This window comes from Erithacus rubecula, assembly GCF_903797595.1.
Source record: "Erithacus rubecula genome assembly, chromosome: 21".
NCBI lineage: Eukaryota > Metazoa > Chordata > Aves > Passeriformes > Muscicapidae > Erithacus > Erithacus rubecula.
The window spans coordinates 8,722,542-8,748,359 of record NC_136673.1 but is presented as its reverse complement, the minus strand read 5'-3'; the positions used below and the strand labels follow the sequence as shown (position 1 = coordinate 8,748,359).

Genomic DNA, 25,818 nt, shown 5'->3' with positions numbered 1-25,818 from the left:
ATAGGGTAAATATTCCAGGAAAATTGATCAGGATTTGGGGATCCTATGCTGTATTTTACAGGAACAGTCAATACTCACTGGGTGTAAATGCTCTGCTCACTCTCCCAGCCACATCCTGATGGATAAAGACTTCCAGCCCTTTTTCTGGCATCTTTTCATCCCCTTTTTGTTTTGTAGAGAGCCTGCATAGACTTTGCCATAAGTGCCAAGCCCCTGACCCGCTACATGCCTCAGAACAAGCAATCCTTCCAGTACAAAATGTGGAAATTTGTGGTGTCCCCTCCCTTTGAGTACTTTATTATGGTCATGATTGCTCTCAACACCATCGTCCTCATGATGAAGGTGAGTGGGATCTTCCTGAATTCTTGGAATTTTGGGTTTTTGGCCAGAGAGGCTCTCACCCTGAGAGCTGGGGGTGCTCAGCAGAGCAGCCACCACTCCCCAGGTGCCTGGTGGGATTCCTTTGGCCACAACACAGGGAATGGCTCCCACTGCCAGAGGGCAGGGCTGGACGGGATATTGGGCAGGAATTGTTCCCTGGGAGGGTGGGCAGCCCTGGCAGCTGTGGCTGCCCCTGGATCCCTGGCAGTGCCCAAGGCCAGGCTGGACATTGGGGCTGGAGCACCTGGGACAGTGGGAGGGGTCCCTACAATGGCAGGGGAGGAGCTGAATGAGCTTTAAGGTCCCTTCCAACCAAAGCCATTCTATGATTCTGTGAAATTACTCAACTTTGGAGCAGCACCAGGCTCCTGGGATGTGGTCCAGAGTGGGGGAAGAGACACAGGTGGGTGATGTCCCCACCTATCCCTTGCCTATCTTAGAGTGTCTTCACAGTCAGGGGGTCCCCATATTCTCAGTGGAAGAAACACAGTTGTGCACTTGTCCTCTGGGTTGAAAATGCCCTTCCTCCCTCCTGGTCCATGCTGTGCTTACAGGGGCATGTCCCAGAAGCCTTCACTTCTGGGGATATTCCAGCTGCCCCTCAGTATAGGATGGAGCAAAAGAGACAGGAATGACTGTGTTGTAACCCCAAATCCCACTTAAAGTGGGCACAAAATCCTGACTAAAACGAGCAGGAATCAGCTGGGAAAAGTTTTACTCTGTCAGTGATCTTCCAACAAGAACCTTTCTTCCACCCCACTTTAGTTCTACGATGCTCCAGAAGCATACGAAGAAATGCTGAAATGCCTGAATATTGTGTTTACATCCATGTTTTCCATGGAATGTGTGCTGAAGATCATTGCCTTTGGTGTGCTGGTAGGTGCCTTCCTCGTTCTCTTGCACCTCTTTCCTCCCTCTGCAAAATGCTCACATTTTGTGACGCGCATTTAAAAACAAGAGAACAAAAAAAAAACCCCCGACCTGTGCTGGCAAAAAGAAAATAACCCCTGGATCCCTCTATTCCCCTTGTGTTTTCATTTGGCAGAATTATTTCCGAGATGCCTGGAATGTCTTTGATTTTGTAACAGTGTTGGGAAGTATTACTGATATTTTAGTAACAGAGATTGCGGTAAGTACAGTTTGCTCAATTTATTTCGTTTATAAATAAAGTTGTGCCCTGTCAAGACACTGAACCTTCTCCCTACCAACCTTATTCCCTGGAGCTGCCTCTGGGAGTCATGCTGGCCTTGGCTGACCCTGTTCCATGAGCTCTGCTTTTCCCTGGAGCTGAGCACAGCTGTCTGCCCCAAGGAGGGAAAGCTGTGATGAGAACCACAGTGCTCATGACTCTGCCAGCAAGCAGCTCCTTGTTTCCTGCAGCAAACCACTCTATCCCCAGGCCTTTTCTGCCTATTCATGGAAAAATCCTGCTGAATTTAGAGAGGGAAAAGACCAAAGGGATTCTGCTGTGTAAATGTGAGAGGTTTTTTGCTGGGCACATCTGGCCCTTGGGGTTCCTGTCCTGTTCCTGAGTCACGGGGCAGGGTGAGGGTGAAGGGAAGTGACAGGGACACGGGGACAGTGGGAAGGGAAGAGGTGAAGAGTCTGGATTGGGGGAATGCTCTTGTCACAAATGCTCTGTGGAGCAATGAATAAACAAACAGCTTTCCCATAAGGTTCCTACAGGGAACATAGGATTTCAGCCCCTACAAGGGCTGCTGTCTCCCTGCTAACAAGTCTTGTACATCTCACGCAGTGGAGAGACTCATCATTAAATTCTGAAGGATTTTTCCAGAAGGGCAGCCAATATCTGTCTCAATCCTTGATAGTCTGATATTCCCCCATGCATAAATTGCTCCTCTCCCCTCCCAGTGCATGTTGTAGCTGATGATGTATCAGAGTGTGATGAATTTGAACTTGACCATAACTTTTTTCCTCAGTCCCAGGGCTTTCCCTGTAGATCTGTTTTGTGTGTGCTCAGAACTGTTCCTTTACAGGTGCTGGTGAAGACCTTGTGACTGTTTCTAACAAAATGCATTTTTATTTAACCTCCTTGGAACAAAATAATGCATAACCCCCCAAGTTTTCCTCCCCATACAAATGATGTTCATTTATCTGCTGGTGAATCCTGTGTTGTAGGCTTTGGATTTGATTTTCAGTGCAGCCAGGCTGAAGTTACTCACCCTGAGTGCTGTGGGATGGCACAGGGTGCTTCTCCCAACTCCCTGTGCCATGGGATGTGTTTTCTTGCCAAGGGCACACAAACTTTTGCCATGGTTTGAAAAATATTGAAAATATTTGCAAATCAGCCTCAAACAGACTGAAGCTTTTCCATCCCCACTTTGGCCACTTTTCCTGGGAGGAAGCAGCATTGACAGCTCACACAAGGAAAGGGAGCCTCTGGTTCTTCCAGATTGGTGTCTTCACCTTCAGGAAGGTTTCTACTTCTCCACACCAAGCCCACATGCTGCTAAAATCCTCATTTTTGGAGGTATTTTGCAGGCAGGGAGCAGCCACAGTGTTGCCCTTCCCTACTCAGTTAATGGGACACTGCCTCTCCCCCAGCTCTCACAGGATGCCCCAGGCAGGGAATTGCATCAGGTTGGGCTGGGAGACATTTCCAGCATCAAAACCTTTGCAAAGTCGTGGGGATTACCCCTAAAACCCCAACAGGGCTAAGCTCCCAGGGACCCATGTGCCTTTCCCTTCTCCTCCCCAGGTGGGGAAGAAGAAGTTTTTTGGTTTATGAGGAACTGGAGCCCTTCAGTCATTAGAGATCATTTTCTAAAGAAGGTCATCAAATTCCCCTGGCAGTGTCCAGCATGGAGCTGATCACAAACATCTCTCATATAAAATCCAGATGTCCCCAGGACCACTCCAGCCCTGAGCTCTTGGTCCTTTGTGTCTCTGCTCTCTCCAAATATTCCCCTTCTGCAGCACCCATGTGGGGATTCATCTCTTCTCCCAAGCAAGAAGCAGCAAGGCAAGAGGAAACAAACTCAGGTTGCTCCAGAGGAAGTTTTGAGTGGATATTAGGAATAATTGCTTCATAGAAGGGGTGGTCAGGCACTGGAAGAGGTGGAGCCCCCATCCCTGGAGGGCTCTGAAATCTGTGTGGATGTGGCACTTGGGGACAGTGTTTAATGGTGGCCTTGGCAGTGCTGGGGGAATGGTTGGACTCAATGATCTTGGAGATCTTTTCCAACTTGAACAATCCTCTGATTTCTGTAGCCACCAGTTCCCCTTCCCTGCTTTTCCCTTCAGACAGAGATGGCCCAGGGCTCATCCCCTGCCACATTTTTCTCTAAATGTGGTTTTCAACACTTCTGTGATGTAGCTGAACAGCCCTACTTAGTTCTGAGTGTTGGCAGTGGTGCCCTGAAGATCACACTGATAATGAGATTCATAACAGGATTGATAACAGGATTGATAACAGGATTGATAACAGGATTGGTAATGGCAGCTGGCAGGATGCCCCTCATGGAATTCATTCCACTTCAGCCAGTGAAATGTGGTGACTGTGGTTTTCTACCAGGCTCTCCACTGCCACTAAAACCTTCCTGCCCTCAAAGCCAGGCTGGACAGGGCTTGGAGCAACCTGGGACAGTGGAAGGTCCCTGCCCATGGCAGAGGTGGAAGATGAGCTTTAAGGTCCCTTCCAACCCAAACCATTCCATGATTTTATGATTCTCCCCTTCCAGCCCTGAGGATGGAAAAGCAGCAGAAGGATGTTGCCCTCTGTCCCTGCCCCATGTGGCCAGCTTTGGGATATTTTGTTAAACTGCAATTTCACCTAACTTAAATACTTCTGGTATTGAGAAATAATATAGAAAAATGAACCACTAGAACCAGTTTGATCCAATTTTGAACCAAAAGTTCCAAAATAGAACCAATTTTTAAAATACAGGGGAAAAAAAGGGCTGAAAGAGCTGATGCAGAGATGTGAAGGCTCAGGGATGGAAGTGAGGAGCAGGAGGTGCCTCATCCACAGAGCACAGCCCAGCTGTGGCCCCTTTCCCTCTGGAATTCCAGGTAGGGCAGAGCAGGAAATAAAGGCTTGGAGATGTTTTCTAGGTGTGACACTGAGTTCAGCTCACAAATTGTTGCCAGAGCACCATTTTCCTCTGTATTTTCCAGCTAGAAGTGTTCTCCACAGGTAAATAATCCTCACCTTGAGAGACTTGGCTTCCACCAGCCTTGCTTGGTACCTTTAACTCTCTGAGAAGTAAAGACAAAAGAAAAAGAAATGTGTGGATTAATTGCTTTGTTTTAATTTTCCTGGTCATGTCACATGTAATTTACTTTGTGATTATAGTGGAATATCTATTTTTTTATTTCCTCAGGCAAAAACATGAATGTCAGTATTTTTTCCCCTCAGTAATTGAGGGAAAAGAGGTGGGATTAAGGAAAAGGTGTCCTTGTGGACACAGCTGGCCTTGGGAGGCCCAGTGGGTATTTGGCAAACTGACATCTATTTCTATGCCTGGAAATATAAAAAAAACATCCTGAGAAGTGTTTGTGAATTGTCTCCAAATTTGCATTCATTACAAACTGAAATGCAAATAACAACTGCACTGTGTGTGTTACCTCAAGGATCTCCGAATCTGTTTTGGTTCAAATATTTTTTTATTTCTGGAGTTCCCATAAAATAACACCTCCCCTGATAGCCAAACGATTTTTTTCCAGTGAAATTTTTCAGAGTTTCCTTTTTGCTTGTCCTGATTACTCATTTTCTCTTTTGTTTCCTGTTTTTGTTCCTTATTTTCCTTATCTACCTGCTGAATCACGCCATCCAATCAACATACAATGCGAAAACCATGTCTCCGTCTGTATGTTGTGCACCTGCTGCTCAAAAAAATATAAAACTTTGTAAATAATCTTGCAAATATCCATCCATGACAACATCACATATAGGACACGGTTGGTTTCATTGAATTTAAACAATTCTTTAAATTCTCTGCTTTGATTTTCTCTCGTTTTTCTTTGATTTGATCCGTTTTTGGTTTTGGTTTGTTTTTTTTTTTTTTATTTATTTTATGAAAGTTCTGATTGCACTGGTGGAAAAGCCTCACTGCAGCGTGCCCCAAAGTGGCTTCTGCCCTGCACCTCCCTCCCTGGGCTCATTGGTGATCTGAGCAGTTGCCAATAGCCCGTCCCTGCTCCCTGTGCCACCCCCTGTGCCAAAGGGGGCACTGCCACTTGCTTTATTTCCGTGGGAAATGGGAGGAGGTGGAGAGGGAAGGATGTTCTGCACCTGCAAACGCTGGGGTTTGGAGGTGGTGGTACCAAATTCAGCTCTCTGTCAGTGGGTTTGGCTTCCTTTAGGATGAGAGGATGGAGCTTTCTGCTGAAGGAAGCACCTGACAGCCTTACAGGTGTTTTAACCTATGTATTGTAAGGCAAAAATATTATTGGGGTGATGGCAGACTTGCTTCCCTCAAATCAAAAGTGATGGGAAAGAAGGATCTTAAATTTGAAAATTCTATGTGACACCAACTCATTTTGCTACCACAGTGGGCACTGGATGCAGCCCCAAAATCCCAAGTAAAATGAATAAATCATGTTATGAACAGAGCTGAAAAGTACCAGCAACCAGATCCCACTGGGAATTCAGTGCCAAAGTGCAAATTCATTCCCAAAATGCCTTTGGAAATATTGACCTTTATCTTTGAAAATCACCAATTAAACAAAAGAGAATCCATAAGGAAAAATGCAATCAGAAATAGATATATTTTTCCATTCTTAATTATCTTGGCTATGGTTGATAACAGAAACAAGACTAAAAGGTTCTCAAAAATCCTTGCTCAGCCACCTGACACCAGCTCTTGGATCTGTGAACATCCATGTTTCCTGTTGCACAGTTGCTGTCAATAAAGGAATCAGGGTGAATTTTTATTTCCAGGCTGCACAGAAGCTCAGTGAATGTTTGTGGAGGGTCTGGGGGGAATTTTCTGCTGGGATGCAGCAGAGGAAAAGACAATGTATGAGTTCAAAGCTTGCCCAGTGCAAGCCAAGAAGGGAATCCTCCATGATGCTGGATTCCTTCCAGATGTGTGGGAGCAGTCAGGATAAATTTGGAGATTTGTCTGCTGCAAACCTGGCCCAGGCAGCACAAACAAGAGCTCTGGCATTAGCTGTGAACATAAAAATATATTGGGGAAAAATCCGTTTGCTAAATTTTGGCTGCTCTCTCTGTTAGAGGTTGAAGATTGAAAAGCTCATGCTGCACTTTGTCAGGATTAGGCTTGTTGTTCCATTGCAATGGTTTTGAAATCAAAACCAGTGAGAGACTCCAAGTCAGAAATACAATTGAATAGGAAAAAAAAAAAAAAAAAAAGAATAAAATACATGTGATAGTACAAAAGAAAAGGACTGTCAGAGTCAATATAGAACCCTACACCACACTAGTTCAGGTGGTGGCAGCAGTCCAGGTGGAGTGCTCTTGTTGAAGCAGTGATCCTGTAGAAAGATCTGGTAGCTCTTGTACTCTGGAAACCAATGGAAAAAGCTGCTTTGGTGTTCCAAATCTCAGTTTTATCTAGGTAGGAAAGGCTTGGCTCCTGCCCTGGCTGGAGCATCTCCCAGTGGGATGATGGAATTTTATCAGCCATGCACTGGGACTCAATGGCCATGAACAGGAGATATCTCCTGGAGGGAGGATGGGCTGTGGGAAGATAAAGATGATTGTCCCAGCTGGTTTAAAGATGGCCCATTAGCAGAGGATATCTCCCATGGAGATAAGGATCACTGTCCCACCTGGTTTAACAAATGGTGATAGAATCCATAATTTTGGGCACATTTACATTGTAACCTGGGACATCCATAGAGACAGGTTCAAGCTCCTTCAACCATTTGGCATACATGTGAGGTGTTTGGAGAACAACATTGTCCTCTGGAGCTGCTGCAGGAACACAGCAGGAGCAGCAAAGCTGAGAGGAATCCTGGAGAGAAGTAGACTGGGGGCACTGGGATGGCTCAGCTGGGGCAGACTGGGGGCAGAGCTCCCCGGGGCTGCAGCTCCTCCCCAGGGGCAGCTCTGGGCTCTGCTCTGGGACAGGGACAGGAGCCAGGGAATGGCTGGAGCTGGGCCAGGGCAGGCTCAGGCTGGAGCTCAGGGCAAGGCTCTTCCCTCCCCCAGAGGTGCTGGCACTGCCCAGGCTCCCCAGGGAATGGGCACGGCCCCGAGGCTGCCAGAGCTCCAGGAGCGTTTGGACACCAGGGATGGACAGGCTGGGATTGTTGGGGGTCTGGGCAGGGACAGGGGCTGCTCTGGATTATCTTTGGGTGTCTTTTCCAACTCAGGATATTATGAGATTCTGTCAAGTAGGGAATGAAGAGCATTCTGGGCATCACACACAAAATAATTTTTCCAGCATTCCTGATTCAGAATGGAAGGAATGGACTGATAGATGTTCCTCCAAAGACAGAATCCTCGAGACACAGACAAGGGTGGCAAAAATCTTCAGCCTCTTAAAATCAGCTGTGGATTCCACAAACTCCAGATGAAGCCAAGTCCCTGTGCAAGGTTCAGGAAAACTTCTTTAGCACTGGCAATACCATGGACATTTAAAAGGAAACTCAGCCATTTCCTTATCAGTAATTCAGAAGGAACCACTCTGCTGCTGAAGGCACTGGGGAACAGATCCTGTTCTTCATGGCTTTCCTGCTTTTCAGTATGGAAAACTCTGGAGTCCCCAAAAGAAGGAGGACATGGAGATCCTGGAATCCTGAGGAGGCCACAGAGCTGCTCCAAGGGCTGGAGCCCCTCTGCTCTGAGCCAGGCTGGGAGAGTTGGGGGTGCTCACCTGGAGAAGAGAAGGATCCAGGGAGAGCTCAGAGCCCCTCCCAGTGCCTAAAGGGGCTCCAGGAGAGGGACAGGGGACAAGGGATGGAGGGACAGGACACAGGGAATGGCTTTTCCAGGATTAGATGGGATATTGGGCAGGAATTGTTCCCTGGCAGGGTGGGCAGGGCTGGCACAGGGTGCCCAGAGCAGCTGTGGCTGCCCCTGGATCCCTGGCAGTGCCCAAGGCCAGGCTGGACACTGGGGCTGGAGCACCTGGGACAGTGGGAGGGGTCCCTGCCATGGCAGGGGTGGGAATGGATGGACTTTAAGGTCCTTTCCAACTCAAACCATTGTGGGATTCTATGAAAACAAGCTAAGAAAGGGTAACAGAGCAGGCTCCCATTGAGAACAGCCTTCAAGGGCAGCTCTCCATCCATGGTGTTTATTCTCCCTGTTTCCCCACTGCTCCCCAGTTTCCTCAGGGATGCTTCACCCATCTCCTGTTGAGGGAAGTGGTGGCAGTGCCTGGCCATGCCCAGACCCCCAGGGGTGGCTGGTGCCTGGGTCCCTTCAGCACCAGCCCTTCCTTTTTCAGGAAAATAGTGACAGGCTAGGGAGAAATGATTTTCCAATAATTTGTTATTCCTCAGATGGATGATAAAATCCTAAAGCTCTGGTGCCTGTTGTGAGCACCATGAGCATCTGTGCAACAGGAAAGAAAAAAAAAAAAAAACCAAAAAAAACCCCCAGATATCAGATATGTGCATGGCACAGAGGTGGCTCAGTGGGAAGAGAAATGATACCAAGAACCGTTTTTACCTGAGAAATATGGCAATGTGGAGTTTCCCCTTTGGCTGCATGCCATCCCAACTGCTGCCTGGAGAGTTGAGGTGTGGGAGGATGGGTTTTCTCTGTGTGCTGCTGAGGGTGCCACACACCTGGAGCCCTTGCAGCCACCACCAGCCTGGGGGATTTGCCTCTCTCCGGGCAGTGCTGACAACAGTCCTTCCAACAGCCCCAGGGTGTGGTGATGGGGGATTTTCCTGGGTTGGGAGTGATTCCACAGGGAGCTGGGGCTTTCACTGCTCTTTAGGAAGTGGCAATGCCAGAGTCAAATAGGGGATGTGGAGAAAAAGAAAATCTATGGGATGTTTATTCATCTAAATCCCAGACAATGGGGGTCACAGACATATTTGCACAGTCTTGAACCCTTTTCCCATTTATATCCCTTTCCCATGGGTAGCACTGGGGTAGCTCAGCTTGCAGGGTGCCCAGCCCAAAGGAGGTGTTAACATCCTGTCAGTGTGATGGTGAGATTTTAGCAAAGCCTGAGCAGCACCACGTTCCTGCTGTTGGGCTGCAGTTATGTGGGAAGAGGGAGATCCCTCAGGATCCCACAGAGATGGATCCTGTGCCCCTGCTCCTCCTTGGAGCCTGAGGATTGTGCACAGGAAAGATCTGGCTTGAGCATTGCTCTGAAGTTAAAATCAGACTTTTAGGCCTAAATGCTGCCAGCATTACACAGGAGGGCTGATCCAGTTCCCACTGGTGGGGAGATTTTCCTGATTCAAAGGGCTCATGGTTAAACCTCTGCCCTGAGACCAGCTCACAGTGGGACCAGGGGAGGAAGAACCCCATTAGTGATGGTCCCTGTTACCCAGCTGGGTTCCAGTTCTGCCCCGGGGCCTCACCCAGCCCTGCCCTGCTCAGGTGAGTGCAGCTGGACTCTTGTGAAGGGAAGGTAAGCGCTGTGAAAACAAACCTGCAGCTGATGCTGAGACAAACTGGACATTTTCAGTGCCTGTTTTACTGCCCAACCCAGGGGAATCCTCGCTCGTGCTTTGCCTGCCAGAGATGGCTTCTGTTGCTGGCTTGAATGAGCTGAGTGTTGTCTGCTCCTTCATTGAACATTCCTGTGCTTTTCTCTTTTCTCTTTATTTGAAGATCGAGTCTGATTTTCAGTCTGTGCCTAACTCTGAGCTGCTTGTGTTTTTAACCTGAGAGAAACCGAGTGCATGCCTGAGACTGAGTTCTGGAACTCTTTGATGGGATTGGTGGAATGCAATGCTAATGGCCCCAAAACTGAGCTGGCATTGAAAGAATCCATAGATCCAACAAGCCCCCCAATTTCAGCATGAGCTCTGTAGCCAAATGAGCAAGCAATGTGGGTCAGTTCAATGTGACTTCTGGTAAAACAATAATCCAAGGGAAATACAATTTTTGCTCATCTTTACCAAGCAGAGCTCCTTATGATTATATTTGCTGCTTCACTGCTCAACAGTTTAAAGTGGGATGTTTTCTCTCTTTAGCTCACTCAGTCAAATAAGTGGCTGTGATCAGAGATCCACAAAAAAAGTGAATTATGGAAAGGGGGAATATTTCTTCATCTCCTTAAAATAGGAGGGCAAGAGGGATCTGGCTTTTGCATGTTTTGTTTTGGAAAGAACCCTCTCTAGATTAGCTCATTGGGGCAAGAATCCTCTTTTCCCCGAAGAAAAGAAAAAAAAAATTGGGGTGAAGGGTGGGGAAAATCCTAGAAAACAAATGGAAATCAGAACCTGCCTCCAGCAATTCTTTGATCCACTTGTGCAGACACATTTAATGAGAATTTGGAAAACCAGCAGGTTCCTAAGGCATCTTCCTGCTGGTGAAAGCTCAACTTCCCCAATTGACTCGCTGCCCTTGATCCATCTTCCAAACAATCTTCTGGTGCCATTTCTCCTTGGCAAACCTGTCCAGTTACACACTGTACAAACAGTGAAAACCTCCAGGTTGGGAAACATCCTCATTCTTCCAAGGATGTTTGAATCTTCACTGGACAATGCCTTTCTTTGTCCCTTGCGAGTGTCTTGGCTTAAGTTCAATTCCCTGTCAAAACTGAGCTGACCAAGACTTTCAACCAACATCATTCCTTTTCTAAATGAAAATCTGGCACCATCTCCCTCTCCCTGAGTCTTGAGGGGGAGAAAATCTGCCTTGCTCAAAGCAAATCAGCCCTCCAAGGACAGCGTGACAGGGCCTTTTCCTTTTCTCTCATTGACCCAGTAGCAGAGGGGAGGGCTCTTGTGGAGAGGGGTTTTCTCATTCTTGCTGCATGTGGAGTGATCTGCACTGACGAATGTTTCTTTTGGAAGGTTTTCTGGTGGCCGATTTGCTGCTTAGATCGTGAAGCTGGTAATTTTAATTTCTTTTTTGCGGGCTGTGGTTTCGGATCGCGGTCGTTTCTGAAGGACACAAAACCTTTACTTTCCACAGGACAACTTCATCAACCTCAGCTTCCTGCGGCTCTTCCGGGCAGCCAGGCTCATCAAGCTCCTCCGCCAGGGCTACACCATCCGCATCCTGCTCTGGACATTTGTGCAGTCCTTCAAGGTGAGCCTTGGCAGTGTGGGAAGAGATTTGGGAACAGGGTCGTGCTTGGCGCATATGGAGCATCTTCCAGTGAGGATCCAAGAGCTTCCCGTGTCTTGGAACAGCCTCTCTGCACCTCTAGGAATTCACAGTTCAGGAATTCTTCAGAAAAGAGAACTGGTGAAATCAATTCTGTTCAATCAAATTTGTTCTGCAAAAGATGGTTAGCACCAAGAATATTAATTATTAATTTGATTGGTTAGCATAACAAGGGATGTTAATTTGTTGCTGTTGGGCTAGGAGAAAAGGATGTAGCAACAATACTTTCTTCATGCAGAAGAGAAGCAAAAGCCCCTTTGTTAAAGAAACAAATCACATATATAGAGTAGACAGTGGAATTAAGGACAGAAGTGATTTCATTGATGCAAGGAAGGTGACACCCCTGGTAAACATGATTTCACCAAAACATCACATCTCTCACACATCCAGCAGGTGCTCAATCATTGTTATAATTCTTTCCCTCATGTTTTCCTTGAGCAGCTTGAAAAAATCCAAGCCTGCTTTTTCCCTGGCGTTCACCAGAATCCTACATTAATTCTGCTAAAAGTGAACTGGTTCACACTGACCATTCCCAGGAATATTACTTCTGCTAAAAATGAACTGGTGAGCACTGCTCAATCCCAGGAATATTAATTTTCTACAGAAAAGAGAATCACTCAGCACTGACCATCCCCTGAATGCTGCATTTTGGAGGGTGAAGGGCTGCTTGCTCATGCAGATTCCAGCAAGTGCTCAACACTCAAGTTGCCCTTGAAACTACTCCACAATCCCTCTGACAAAGTCTGGATGCTCAGGAATCTGCATGAAGAAGCAGTGGCCTGACTGATGAGTGCATTGTTCTTCACCTGCAGTGAGTGGAAGGTTGAATTTCCTCCCCCAGGATTTGGGTGTGGTGGGATCTGGCAGAAGTGAATCCCAGTCCCTTGGGCTTTGGTAACACAAATTCTGAGGCTGCAGAGCCACAGGCCTGGGTTTAATGTAGTGGAGGATTAAAATAATGAAGTTTTGTTGTGAAGTTGAGGCATTTGCTTTGCCTGGTTTCCTTCACCTCTGCCCTTCCTCCCACCAATCCTCAGCACATTGAATTAGCTATTTTCTGGATCCAAAAAAAGCCCACATGACAACCCCAAACCTGGTTATTTTTACCACTCTCATCTGCTCTGCAGCCCATTTTTCATTGTTTTATGCTTTAACTCTGCTCCTGGGGCTTGCCCAGGTTCTGCAGTGCAGGGAGGAGAACACAAAATGTGAAACTAGGATTTGTAGCAGTGACACTGCTGACACACCATTATTTATGGGCTGGGAGCTGGGGGTGCACACCCCCAGTCCCTCTGTGGGGGCTGCAGGTGTGAGGGGCTCCCAGTCAGGAGACAGAGGGTGGATTTTGGGAGAAGGGGCTCAGCCACAGCTTTTCCAGCACAATCCCAAGGCCCGTGTGCAGAGTGCAGCCCTGGAGCAGAGCCACGATGTTCCTGGGCTTCATGAGGAGCTGTTTGTCTGTCTGTGTGTCCCCCCAGCTCTGAGCTCGTGCAGAGGTGTCCAGCAGATACCACATCACTCCTTTTTCCCCAGGTTTCCTCCAGGTTTATGCCAGGGGTGCCTCAGGCCAGGGAGGGATTGTGCAGCTCTGCTCTGGCTGGAGAGGGCTCACCCCCAGTGCTGGGGGAGTTTTGAGAGTCACAGTAAGAGAAAGATCTAAAGGTGTGAGAGAGTGTCCAAAGGAGGGCACAGGGATGGGAAAGGGTCTGGAGGGGCCCCTGAGGAGCAGCTGAGGGCACTGGGATGGCTCAGCTGGAGCAGACTGGGGGCACTGGGATGGCTCAGCTGGGGCAGACTGGGGCACTGGGATGGCTCAGCTGGAGCAGACTGGGGGCACTGGGATGGCTCAGCTGGGGCAGACTGGGGGCACTGGGATGGCTCAGCTGGGGCAGACTGGGGGCAGAGCTCCCCGGGGCTGCAGCTCCTCCCCAGGGGCAGCTCTGGGCTCTGCTCTGGGACAGGGACAGGAGCCAGGGAATGGCTGGGGCTGGGCCAGGACAGGCTCAGGCTGGAGCTCAGGGCAAGGCTCTTCCCTCCCCCAGAGGTGCTGGCACTGCCCAGGCTCAGGCTGGAGCTCAGGGCAAGGCTCTTCCCTCCCCCAGAGGTGCTGGCACTGCCCAGGCTCAGGCTGGAGCTCAGGGCAAGGCTCTTCCCTCCCCCAGAGGTGCTGGCACTGCCCAGGCTCAGGCTGGAGCTCAGGGCAAGGCTCTTCCCTCCCCCAGAGGTGCTGGCACTGCCCAGGCTCCCCAGGGAATGGGCACGGCCCCGAGGCTGCCAGAGCTCCAGGAGCGTTTGGACACCAGGGATGGACAGGCTGGGATTGTTGGGGGTCTTGCCAGGGACAGGGGCTGCACTGGATTATCTTTGGGTGTCTTTTCCAACTCAGGATATTTTATGATTCTACAATTCCTGCTGGATCTGCAGAACTCCTGCCCCAGGCACCACAGGGGCTGGCCTGAGGGCAAGACTTCTCCATTTTTGAGCTATTACTAATTAAGAAGCATTAATTACCCATTCATTTAGTCCAAGTGGAAAATAGCTGTCACTCTCAGCCTGGGTGACATAATTACATTGCAGCCTTCACTGATTTCTTGCTAAAACTCTGAATCTTTTTTTGTCCTCCTGGGATCCCAAATTGGGCCAGTTTCAGAGCAGGAACTCATTTCTGGGATGGAGATTTTTTTTTTTCCTCAGACTGAATTTACAGCTAGGTCATTAACAACTAATGTTATACAGTTATGCACACAAAGTGCCAGTGCCTGCTGGTAGCTCCAGTGTTTGCTGATGAGCCTTGCATTGTGTTTTCTGTGCTTGCTCCTTCCAAGGATACAGAGAGAGCCCTTGGAAAGCCCTGAGTGCTGTGTGATCCATGAATACCTGGCTCCAGGGGGTTGTCTACTCAAGGCTGACAGAATTTTTCATATCCTCTGTCCAGTTCCTACACCTGAATGACAAATGCCACAAAGCTCAGTCCTGCCAGGCAATTCAGTATTTGCATATGCTGACATTAATCCCACCTTTTCCTTTCCTACAGGCCTTGCCTTATGTGTGTCTCCTCATTGCAATGCTCTTCTTCATCTATGCCATTATTGGCATGCAGGTAAAATATTTAATTCTTTCATTCTGGCCATAAGCAGCCTGGGTTTGTTCAGGGTGCAGATGGTTGTTGCCTCCACAGCAGGAGCAGCAATGATTTGGGATGAGGCAAAAGCTCTTCTTGTCTGATGTCAGGTAAATTAGAAATGAAAAAAGGCCTCTTTTTCTACTTTAATTGTCAGCTTTTATGTTGAAATGTCCTCAGTGAGCTGGACAAACCAGCTGTGGGCATGAACCTGGATCCCATTTCAGCACTGGACATCCCTGAATCCCTTGGGAAAAGACATCACTTCCCCTGGCTATGGACACACCAAGAGGCTGAGATGAGGGAGCAGCCCAGGCACTGCACCTTCCTGAGAAGAAATAATAAACTTTTCTTGGCCTGGGATGGAGCTGGACTGCTGGAAAGGACCTGTGTGAATACAAAGCACTTTAATCTTGTGTTTCATCTCCACAACACATTTTTATCTCCCTTTTCGGCACAGAAATTATTCCAGCTTTTGAGAGCCCTTAAACAAGGAAAAATTCTTTCCCTGCCTTATTTTCCAGCTCTGTTTGATGTGCCTGGCTGAATCCCTTCTGTTTTCTGGCAGGTATTTGGGAACATTGCCTTAGATGATGAAACCTCCATTAATCGGCACAACAACTTCCGGACCTTCCTCCAAGCCCTGATGCTCCTGTTCAGGTAAGGAGAGGATAAAAATCCCTCTGGTTGGTGTGTGAACAGCAAAAACAACTTTGTGCAGGTGCCAGTCGAGCTGCTCAGACTTGGAAATCCTTTAAAATAGGTATTTGTGTAAATTTATCCATTCCTGCTTCCTCCTCTGCAGCAGATCAGATTCAATCCCTTCCACCAAGTGTCACCTGGAGCTGTGACACCCAGTTCAGGCAGAAGCTGAATATAAATCAGAACCCTGCTGGTTCAACTGATTGATGGGTTTCCTGTCCTGAAATTTGGTTAATGTTTCATTTTTTTAAGTGAGAATTGCTTGAATTGGCCATTTTTGCACAACCAGAAATCAACAGCTCCTACACCAACCTCACTTCTGCTTCAGAATTCAGGTGTTTCCCTCTGGGTTCATCCTGCTTGGAAATGAAGTGTTTTCGAGTGAAAAACCAATCAATTAAATAACAGATTTTCACTTTAAGACCAGGCAAAATGGGTCCTGCTCCAGCTTGGGGCAGTTTGGGGGGAGATTTTGGGTTCCTCATCCAGCTGTGGAGACCCCCAGTGAACACCAGTCCCTTCCAGCCCTGCCAAGGCTCAGCTCTGAGGATTCTGTGGTGCTTGGAACTGGATGCCTTGCCTGGGAATTTCTGGGAAGCCAGGAAGATGGGATTAGCCCTTTCTAGCTCAGAATAATCACTGGGCTCAGAACTCTGAATTGTAATAAAACTGAGTCATTATTCAGCCTCATGATCCCTTACCAGCCCCAGAGCAGTGGGAGTGAGCAGCAGTGGGATGGGAGTTGGTTTCTGCACAATTCCCCACAAAGGGAATGGACCTTCAGCACCCAGGCACCAGTGGGGGAATCTGCTGTAATTCAGCAGAAGTTATTCCAGGTTAGATGGAGCACTGAGTTTTCCCAAAGACCAGAACCAAAGTTTGTGTGTTGGCTGTGGGAATACAAGGCAAATGAGCATTGAGGGAAGCAGGAGTTCAGAGTGAGGGAAGCAGGAATTCAGAGTGAGGGAAGCAGGAATTCAGAATGAGGGAGGCAGGAATTCAGAGTGAGGGAAGGAGGAATTCAGAGTGAGTGAAACAGGAATTCAGAATGAGGGAAGCAGGAATTCAGAGTGAGGGAAGCAGGAATTCAGAGTAAGTGCATGTGGAGAATCCCTGATCCCAAATCCAGGGTGCACTTCACAGGGACTGCTTTATTTTGAGGACAAACTCTGTGGGACTCCAAGCTTTTCCTTTAGGCTCTTTTCTCTCAATAATAGAAGTTAGAGAGGGAGGAGGGAATTGGTGAAGAACACCCAGGAGACTGAGATGAAAATGAGACCCAAGTCCCAGCAGCCCATGCTGGAATTTATCTGTCTGATAAAGGAAATAAGAGATTCCAGTGGAGAAGCCTGGTTTCATTTCCCATCCTCTCCACTGGCTTTAGAGCGAGCACTAGGTTCAAAAGGCAACAATCTAAACTCTGTTTACTCAGATTTGTACTGTTTAAATCAATCTGGATTTATTCTCCACAGAAGCAATAAAGCTTTCAGCCTACCTGAGCCTGTCTGGGTTCTTTTATCCCCCTGTAACAGAGGGAAATATTCTTTCTCCTTTCTCTTTCATGAGTAGTTGCAGCTCCCAGTGTAAACACAGTCTCTTCTCCTGGATACAACTTTCCAGCTAATGAATTTGGTTAATTTGGTGCAGCATTATTGAAGGGTGGCTAACATGGGGAGGGGTGGATAAACTCAGCCTCTGCTCTGCTGTTGCAGGAGTGCTACAGGGGAAGCCTGGCACGAGATCATGTTGTCCTGCTTGAGCAACAGAGCCTGTGACCCCCTCTCTGGCCTCACCAAAAAGGAATGTGGCAGTGATTTTGCCTATTTCTACTTTGTGTCATTCATTTTCCTCTGCTCCTTCTTGGTAAGTCAGTCCTGACCCCCCAAAATGGGGGTGCTGGTGTGGATCCCCCAAACCCTTCCCTCCCCACCTCTGTGCCTCCTCCACATCCCTAATTAGAATTTAGACACCACCAAGCCAGCCTTGCTAAACCCCATTTATCATCCTGCTGATAAAATCCCCAAAGAGATCATTTAGTCATTAAAGTGAAAGGGTTTATCTTTCTTCTCACAGGGGGGTCTAATATTTGGAATTAAGCATTAATCAGGTTTGCCTTGATTTATGCCATCCCTTTGAAGAAGGGCACTGGGGAGGGCAGGGGGACAATGTCTGAGTTCAGCAGGGTTTCCTGGGAGTATCACACTCATTTCACAGAATCCCAGGATCTGCTGGGATGGAAGGGACCCTCAAGGATCGTCAATTGTTTGCCAAACAAATTCAAAAATCCCTTCTTTTTTTTTTTTTTCTTTTTTGCCATAAAAGCTTTAGACATGAAAACACTCAGAGCTGGGCTTGGTTTGTGCCTGTGGCTGCTGTTGGGCTGAGCTTTATGAGGTGCTGATGCCTTTTGGGCTCCCTAAAAACAGAGGCCAGACAAAACTAAGAGAATAAAAAGCAGTTCTATTTATTGAAGGGCCTTCAGGTACATTTAGGGCAGACAAACCCCCTCAGGGGCTGCACCCAAAATGGACAATGGATCACAGTTTGGTCCATTTGCACATTTGGGGTGAATCTTCCAATTACAGTTTCAGGTAATGAAGTAATTTACCCCAAGTTTGCTCCCCAAAACTCACTTTTGTTTCCATCTCTGGGGCCCTGAGGTGTCCTTGATTCCCAGCCTGGAGAGGAATTGTTGTGTCTGCCCAAACTGGGAGAGCAGCAGCTCACACTGTGTGTGGAGTTTAGTTACACACTAAAGAACTGCAGGGTTACAAATATGTGGGAAATATAAAAGCTAAAATCCTGAGGCATCAGTGGCAGTTCATAAGCACCTCCCTGCTCCTGGGGTCACTTCCCAGCCCTGCTGGGGCAGAGCAATGGAAAAGCAGGGACAGGGACCCAAGGAGAGGGGTCCTGCCCAAGGCTGGAATTGTTATGAGTCTGAAATAGCAGATCTAGGCTGGAGAACGGGATTCCCTCCAGCTGTTCTGGTGTTCTGTGCCTTGATCTGGAAGAGTTCCCATCTGGTTGGAGCAGTGGCTGCAGCCCCTGTGTGGGGCTGTGCTGGAGTGAGAGAAGGGAGAGGGGCTGATCCAGCTGGGATCCACTGGATCATGGAGGCAGCACCAGTGATGGGAACATGGAAAAATTCCCTCCTTTCAGTGGGCAGGAGATGAGGAGGCAGCAGTGGCATTCCCAGGGATCCAGGCTCTGTTTGCAGAGTTTCTTCCTGGGGTGAGGCTGCTCCTTGTGGAAACACCCAGTTAAGGGAATCATGCATGCTCCCCTTGCAGCTTTTAATTCTCAACATTCCCTTCCCACTCCCCTTCCTCTTAACTCCTTCTCTTCTCTTCTCTTCTCTTCTCTTCTCTTCTCTTCTCTTCTCTTCTCTTCTCTTCTCTTCTCTTCTCTCCTCTTTTCTCCTCTTCTCTCCTCTCTTCTCTTCTCTTCTCTTCTCTTCTCTTCTCTTCTCTTCTCTTCTCTTCTCTTCTCTTCTCTTCTCTTCTCTTCTCTTCTCTTCTCTTCCTCCTTCTCCTTTCCCTTCTCTTCTCCTTCTCCCCTTCTCCTTTTACCTTCCTTCTTTCCCTCTCCTCCCCATATCCCTCCCCTCTCCTCCCATCTCCCTCCCCTCCCCGCAGATGCTGAACCTGTTCGTGGCTGTGATCATGGACAATTTCGAGTACCTGACCCGGGACTCCTCCATCCTCGGGCCACATCACCTGGACGAGTTTGTCCGGGTGTGGGCTGAGTACGACCCCGCAGCCTGGTACGTGCTGGGACACCGGGGGGACACGGGGTGGGGACAGGGGGGACACGGGGTGGGACAGGGGGGACACTGCGGCTCTAATGCTGCACCTGGACACGCTCAGAGCTCGTTTTAACGGGAACGACTCCCGGATTTGAGGTTACATCGGTGTGAAATGCTCCAATTCCCTGAGTACTGGAGGGGAACAAACCTGGTGTCACTGCAAGGGCGTTTCCTTCACACACACCCAACGCAGCCACCCCTGAAAGAAAAGCACGGCCAGAAATGATCAGATGAACAGCCTCAATCCCCTGAGCCTGGCTAAATAACCAAAAATAACAGTTTAACAGCCTCAATCCACTGAGCCTGGCTAAATAACCAGAAATTAACAGATGAGCAGCCTCAATCCCCTGAGCCTAGCTAAATAACCAAAAATTATCAGATTAACAGCCTCAATCCACTGAGCCTGTCTAAATAACCAAAAATTAACAAATGAACAGCCTCAATCCAGAGTCTGGCTAAATAACCAAAAATTAACAGATTAACAGCCTCAATCCACTGAGCCTGGCTAAATAACCAAAATAACAGCTTCAATCCACTGAGCCTGGCTAAATAACCCAAAATTAACAGTTTTACAGCCTCAATCCACTGATCCTGACTAAGTGGCAGTGGAGAAAAGCTCTTTAGCACTTCCAAAAGGAGCTTTTGGTTCGTGGGTCCCATCCGGAGATGCAAATCCGTGAATCTCTGGCTGTTGGCAGCCTCGAGGGAGTGGGAGAGGTTCACACCTCATTCGTGCAGCTTTTTTCTAATTGAGACCCACCTTGGTGGTTTCCCAAAGGCTGCAGAGCCAGCCCAGGCTGAGTCAGGTCCTGCAGGATCTGTTCCACCATCCCACCCGCTCCCACGGGGAATGATGTGATGTTCCTCAGCCTCGGGGTGGTTTCCTGAAAAAACTGGATTTTTTTTGAAACAGTTTTTCCTCATTAAACACATTTTTTCTTCTGGAAGCCTCCTTGTAATGACATCAAACTCTACGTGGGAATTTTGGCCTTTTGAGTAATATTTAGCTCTGGAATTGCAGTTGAGGTTGTAAGATATGCAAAATAATCAGGATAAAATGGAATGGGCTAAAGTTTGGAAGTGTTTAATTCTTGTATTATTTTTAATTCTCCTATAAAACATTTCTGATTTATGAGTAGGTTAAAGGGGGGGATGGTTTTCACACACTGGACAATGAGATGTTTATTTTAGGGGTTTATTATTTAATTTCATTTCTTCCAAGACACAGGGAGACCTGCACACTGGGCTTAGGCAGAGGAGCAGCAGCACAGACCCCAAATTAAGGAATTTTTTAAAATTGAGGGAATGGCCCTGCGCAATGACCACTTCTAGAGCAGGACTGATTTAATAAATTGCTTTTCTGTATTGCTGCACCACAGCCCTGGTGATGGGGTTATTCTCATTGCTGGATGCTCTGTCCCAATAATTACCTTGATATTTTATTTGTGAATTTGCCTTTAGGAGACTCTTTGTTAATTTAAAGCTCTCCTAATTTTGGATCCCTTTTTCCTCCCTGTGAGTTCCTGTGCTGTGAATCTCCTCTGGATTTGTGGTGCCTCCAGCTCCTCCAATCTTTCCTTTCTTTTTTTTGTTTCCCTCCAGCAGAGACAGAGGCAGGGAGTGTTTGGATAATCAACATCTCAAACTCCCTGCTAGGATGCAATTAAACTGCTTTAAAATCTCACTTGAAATTATTTAGCCTAACTTTGAATGGAAACTTGTTCCAAAAACCTGCATTTCTCTGAAATGTGGGGGATTTGAACTGCTCCAAGCCACCCCTACTACCAACCTGAATATTTACTCCACAATTACTACCAGCTTGAAATCTCCTGGCAGATATTCATTCCCACGAGCTCTGGGACACAGCAAGTCCTTTGTGGGGATTTAGCAGGAATAAATAGCTTTTCTTTCCCCCTTTTTCCAATCCAACCCTGTCTCTTCCCACCAGTGAAAAGTCAGGAGTGCCTGGTTGCTCCTTAAAAAAACAATCTTGGCTCTACATCCATGGGAAGAGGAACACACCTGCAAGGAAAAAAAAAAAAATGGGATCAATGTGGATTTTTAATGTTTATATTCAGGAACTTTCCACTCAGCAGAGGCACCAGCAGTGAGTTTACAGAAGATTTCTTGCTCTATTAACTCTGAGTCACTCAGAGGCCAAACCTTTCCACTCCCAGAGCTGCTAATGCAGAAAATGTCAGATATTAAGATGCTAATTCTGGTTTTTTTCCCCCTCTAACCCTGTTCCCTTTTTGCTCTGGTGGGAAGTTATTGAGTGTGAATAGTTGCACTGAAATCCCATTTTCAGAAGTGGGACTAAAATCTCCATAAATCTAAAATCTTTTCACACTTTAAGCCAGAATTGAGCTTTCAATAATTTTAAGACCTTTCTGATCTTAGAGGTCTTTTTCAACCCAACTGATTTTATGATTTGACTAGTCCATGATTTGAGCTGAATGTGGTCACTCACTGTTCATTTCTCCCAAGGTCTCTTCCTTGATTATCTATCCCAAGGAAAAGGGAATTAGTGTTTATCCACTTTCCTTAGCTTGAGACCCTCAATGAAAGATGCACCACAATTGTAATATTTTTATTATATAGATAATATTTTAAACACAACTTAATGTGTATTTTACCCCTATTTCTGGTTTGATTTTGTTACAAAATCCAACTCCCTGGAAACCTTTCCTGGGGAAAACCATTCAAAAAGGGAGTAAAAAAGGCAGTTAGGAGCTGTTATTCCAGCTGTGCCACATTCCCTAGGGGTGAGTGTGGAAAAACTGCTGGATTTAGGGGTGGCAAAAGCCTTGAGCTCACAAAAAAACCCAAACAAACAAACAAACAAACAAATAAATAAATAAAATAATAAAAAAATAAGAGGGACTGGGAGAAATGAGGACAGTGGAATGTCCCTGCTGTGGCAGGGATGGAATGGGATGGACTTTAAGGTCCTTCCACCCCAAACCATTCTGGAATTCTCTGATCCTGCAAAAGGATCCCTGTTATCCCTGTTTGTTCTAATGCTGAGCCATGATCTCCCAGTGTAAAGCATCTGTTGGTTTTCCAGCCTTCCACAGATTCTTGGAGAGCTCAGGGAAGTGTTCAGCCATATTTTCCACACCCTGGTTTTCCAGAATCCTTCTAAAATTGTAAGGAAAGTGTAAACTTGGTGCCTCAGTTAAACCAAACCCTTTTTAGACCCAGGATTAGGCCTGGAGCCAAGACTTGCAGGGTTCCATTTGCTCTCCCTCTGAATTCATAGTTTGGACTTGACTGGGGAAGGCTTTGAATAGATCTTAATTCTTCACATCCCAAAAAGCAGCAACATTTAAGGAGTTCTCCCAAATTATTCCAGCCTTCTTTACAGAATGCACCAAAATAAACACAGGGAGGCCAAAGCACCCCAGTTTTCTTCAGAGGTGATTTTGAAATTCAGCTCTTTTCACCTATGAGTTGGTTACACAAAAAAATTTGAGAAATACAATCCCGCTGTTTAATTAGCTGAAATTGTTAATGAGAGTGATCATAAAGCTTCCAGGAGGTGTCTGATTTCTCCTTCTGGTATTGAAAGTTGAATTTTCCCAGTGCCAAAGCCCAACATGGTTCTGCAGGTGACACTTTCTCCTCCCCCAGCAAATTCCTCATTGCTCAGGAATGGCCCTGCTGGGGTTAGGTAGGAGGTGACAGCAGCAGGGAAAGTTCCCAAGGTTTGGAAGCTAATTTGAATCCTGGGAATAATCCATTGAAGAGGTCTAATAAAATCCCAGGAATTATCTGTTCAAGAGGCTCTTTGTGGCCTGCAGGCTCTGGGTGTTGGGCAGCAGAGCCTGATGCTCAGGCACAGAGAATAAAACTCAAGTGGGAAAGGAAACCAAATGTTTGGGAAGCCTTGCACATGGCACTGAAGTTTTCCCAGAGAAAACATGCAAGGACATAAAGTTGGGTGAACAGTTGGAAGTTCTCTCTGTGTGCTAAAGTGGCTCCTTCCTTTCCAGACTAACCTTTCTTTTCAGTGTGTTCTGCCCTTCCAACTTGTCCTGTTTGCCTGTGGAAAAGCTGATTCTTCCCTGTTTGCCAGTGGAAAGGCTGATTTTTCCCTGTTTGCCTGTGGAAAGGCTGATTGCTGTTGGATTTTGCTGTCATAACCTCTGGTGTTTCCTTTCCAGTTGCCGCATTCATTATAAGGATATGTACAATTTGTTACGTGTAATTGCTCCACCCCTGGGCTTAGGAAAGAAGTGCCCTCATAGGGTGGCCTACAAGGTTTGGAATTTCAGAGATCCCTCCAGCATCTCTAGTCCTGGTTCTGTTTCTTTTTATGCCCTCTTCCCTCCCCTGAGTGCAAATGCAACCAGTAGAGAAAAGAAACTGTAATATATCTAACCCCTTGCCTGAACAAAGGAATGATTGAGTGACTGCCTCCTTTTCCCCCCATGCATCCTTTCCCTGTGTCCTCCCAAACCCTGGCTGGCTGGGGACAGGCAGTTTTATGGCACAGGGAACCCTCCAGATTTCATCCTGCTGCCTCCAGGCCAGAAAAAGCATCCCAGCACTTCAATATATTCCAGAGAGAAATGGCATCCCCAGGTTTCCAGGGAGCAGCAAATTGGGTTTGGCTTTGTAGCATTGTTGAGTGATGGACTTTCCTGAGCTGGAAAACCATTGGGTCTGGGCAGAGATGGGGGATGAGCCTTTCATGGGCTGTGGGGTTAAATGATGTCTCTGGGTTCTGGTGGACACCCGGGGAAAGCTCCTGCTGATGGCACAGGGAGGGGTCACTGTGCTGGGGTCCCCAGGGGGGGATTTGGGACACATCTCACTGAGGAATCAGCCTGGGATGGGCTTCAGGGCAGGGTTGCAGTTCAGGGCAGGGTTCAGTTGCAGGCAGGGAATTTCTTGGAAAACAAAGGATGAAGGAAAGGCTGGGAGCAGCCAGCCCAGAGCTCCCTTTTCTTCTCAACTCCAGCCCAGGTGTTTCACTCACCTGACTGAGGATGAAGAGCAGAGAGGAAGAGCAGACCCCACACCCCAGCCCAGGAGCAGGAAGGAACCAGGGGAGCACATTGGCTCCAGTTCCCATTTGTGTCTCTCAGCAGCCTCTGAATCAGCTCTGGGAAAGCTGGGTGAGATTTTATCTGCTGCAGTTACCAGGGACAGGAATAGATGTGTGGGGCTGGGTGAGTTCTCTCCTCCTCCTCCATCAAAACTTTACATAGGAACTGAGATCTGTGTCAGGGCATTGGGCTGCTGGGAAGGTTCCTGCTCAGAAAAGGGGCTTTAAATGGGTGCTTAGGTTTTCCCTGCTGGTGTAGAGATAATGACTGCTTTTCCTGGGGTTAAACTTGAATTAATAACATCCCTGGGTCTCCTCGGATGCCAGGCAGCAGAGATTTGCACATTGTATAAGCAGGCAGCTCGTTGGGAAAACAAAAGGAGATTGTCACAGTTCTGCTCCCAGTTCCAACAGGCACAAAAAGGTGAGGCAGGAATTTGTTGTAGTTTTCTACCCTGTGTTTTTCAGGACAGGATTTATCCACCACTGTGTGCTGAAGGGAGATGCCCTCAGCAAGGGATTCCTCCCAAACCTCTGCAATTTCCAGTTGAAGTTGGCTTGGTAAAAAACAAGCCCCACCAAAAGCGAGGGAGGAACAGGTTCCCTTCCCACCTCCTGCCAGGGCTGGGCTCTGCTTTTGCTGGAGCAGGAATTGCAGAATCCCAGCCTGAGCTGGGAGTGGGAGCAGCCCCTCAGCAAACCTCCCACGACTGGGGGCTTCTCCCTCATCCCATCACCCAAACCCAAAGTGCTGCTTCCTGGAGGGAAAGCTGGGCTGTCATCCCACCCTGTCCCATAACTCTGCCTCCCTGCTCTCCCTGGCATGGTGACCTGACTGGTTTGGGGGTCATGGGGGAACCCTCATCCCCACCCTGCCAAGAGCCAGCCAAACCCAGCCCTGCCACCCCTTCTGCCCTGGAGGACATGGAGCATTCCCAGGGGACCTGGAACATTCCCAGGGGACATGGAGCATTCCCCAGGGGATTCCAGCATTCCCCAAGGGAAGATCCAGCATTCCCAGGGGACATGGAGCATTCCCCAGAGGACATGGAACATTCCCCAGGGGACATTTAGCATTCCCAGGGGATATGGAACATTCCCCAGGGGATTCCAGCATTCCCCAAGGGGACATGCAGCATCCCCCAGGGGACATGCAGCATTCCCAGGGGACATTCAGCATTCCCAAGGGGACTTCCACCATTCCCCAGGGGACATGGAGCATTCCCAAGGGGACTTCCAGCATTCCCAGGGGCATGCAGCATTCCCCAGGGGATTCCAGCATTCCCAGGGGACATGGAGCATTCTGCAGGATGAGGAGACACTGGATGCAAGCACAGCAATGGAAGTGGAGCCTCTCTCCTGCCCCATCTCCCGAGTTTGGTTTTGTTCCCCGGAGAAATCTGATTAACCAGATCTCTGTTTTCTTGTCTGCCTCCCCTTCTCTCTCCCCTCCTTTTCATTTGCTCCACTGTGTTGCCTTTCCCCACCCCCTCCCCCTTCTCTCCTCAATCCTCTTG

At 47.8% G+C, this 25,818-nt stretch overlaps 2 protein-coding genes across 5 annotated transcripts in view; both read left to right on the top strand.

The window, feature by feature from the left end:
• The window catches only part of EHMT1 (euchromatic histone lysine methyltransferase 1), a 460,745-nt gene that overhangs the window by 381,930 nt on the left and 52,997 nt on the right, over positions 1-25,818 (top strand). The gene's annotated exons all lie outside the window — the stretch shown is intronic.
• The window catches only part of CACNA1B (calcium voltage-gated channel subunit alpha1 B), a 292,116-nt gene that overhangs the window by 241,509 nt on the left and 24,789 nt on the right, over positions 1-25,818 (top strand). For 3 of the 4 annotated variants that reach the window (XM_079324217.1, XM_079324216.1, XM_079324215.1), the window contains 8 exons: positions 178-342; positions 1,147-1,257; positions 1,427-1,510; positions 11,423-11,539; positions 14,652-14,717; positions 15,307-15,398; positions 17,153-17,303; positions 19,079-19,206. In XM_079324217.1, coding sequence (XP_079180343.1) covers positions 178-342; positions 1,147-1,257; positions 1,427-1,510; positions 11,423-11,539; positions 14,652-14,717; positions 15,307-15,398; positions 17,153-17,303; positions 19,079-19,206 — 914 coding nt within the window. Of the gene's footprint in view, positions 1-177; positions 343-1,146; positions 1,258-1,426; positions 1,511-11,422; positions 11,540-14,651; positions 14,718-15,306; positions 15,399-17,152; positions 17,304-19,078; positions 19,207-23,414; positions 23,512-25,818 lie in introns of all 4 variants that reach the window. The other variant, XM_079324218.1, reaches the window with a different exon arrangement.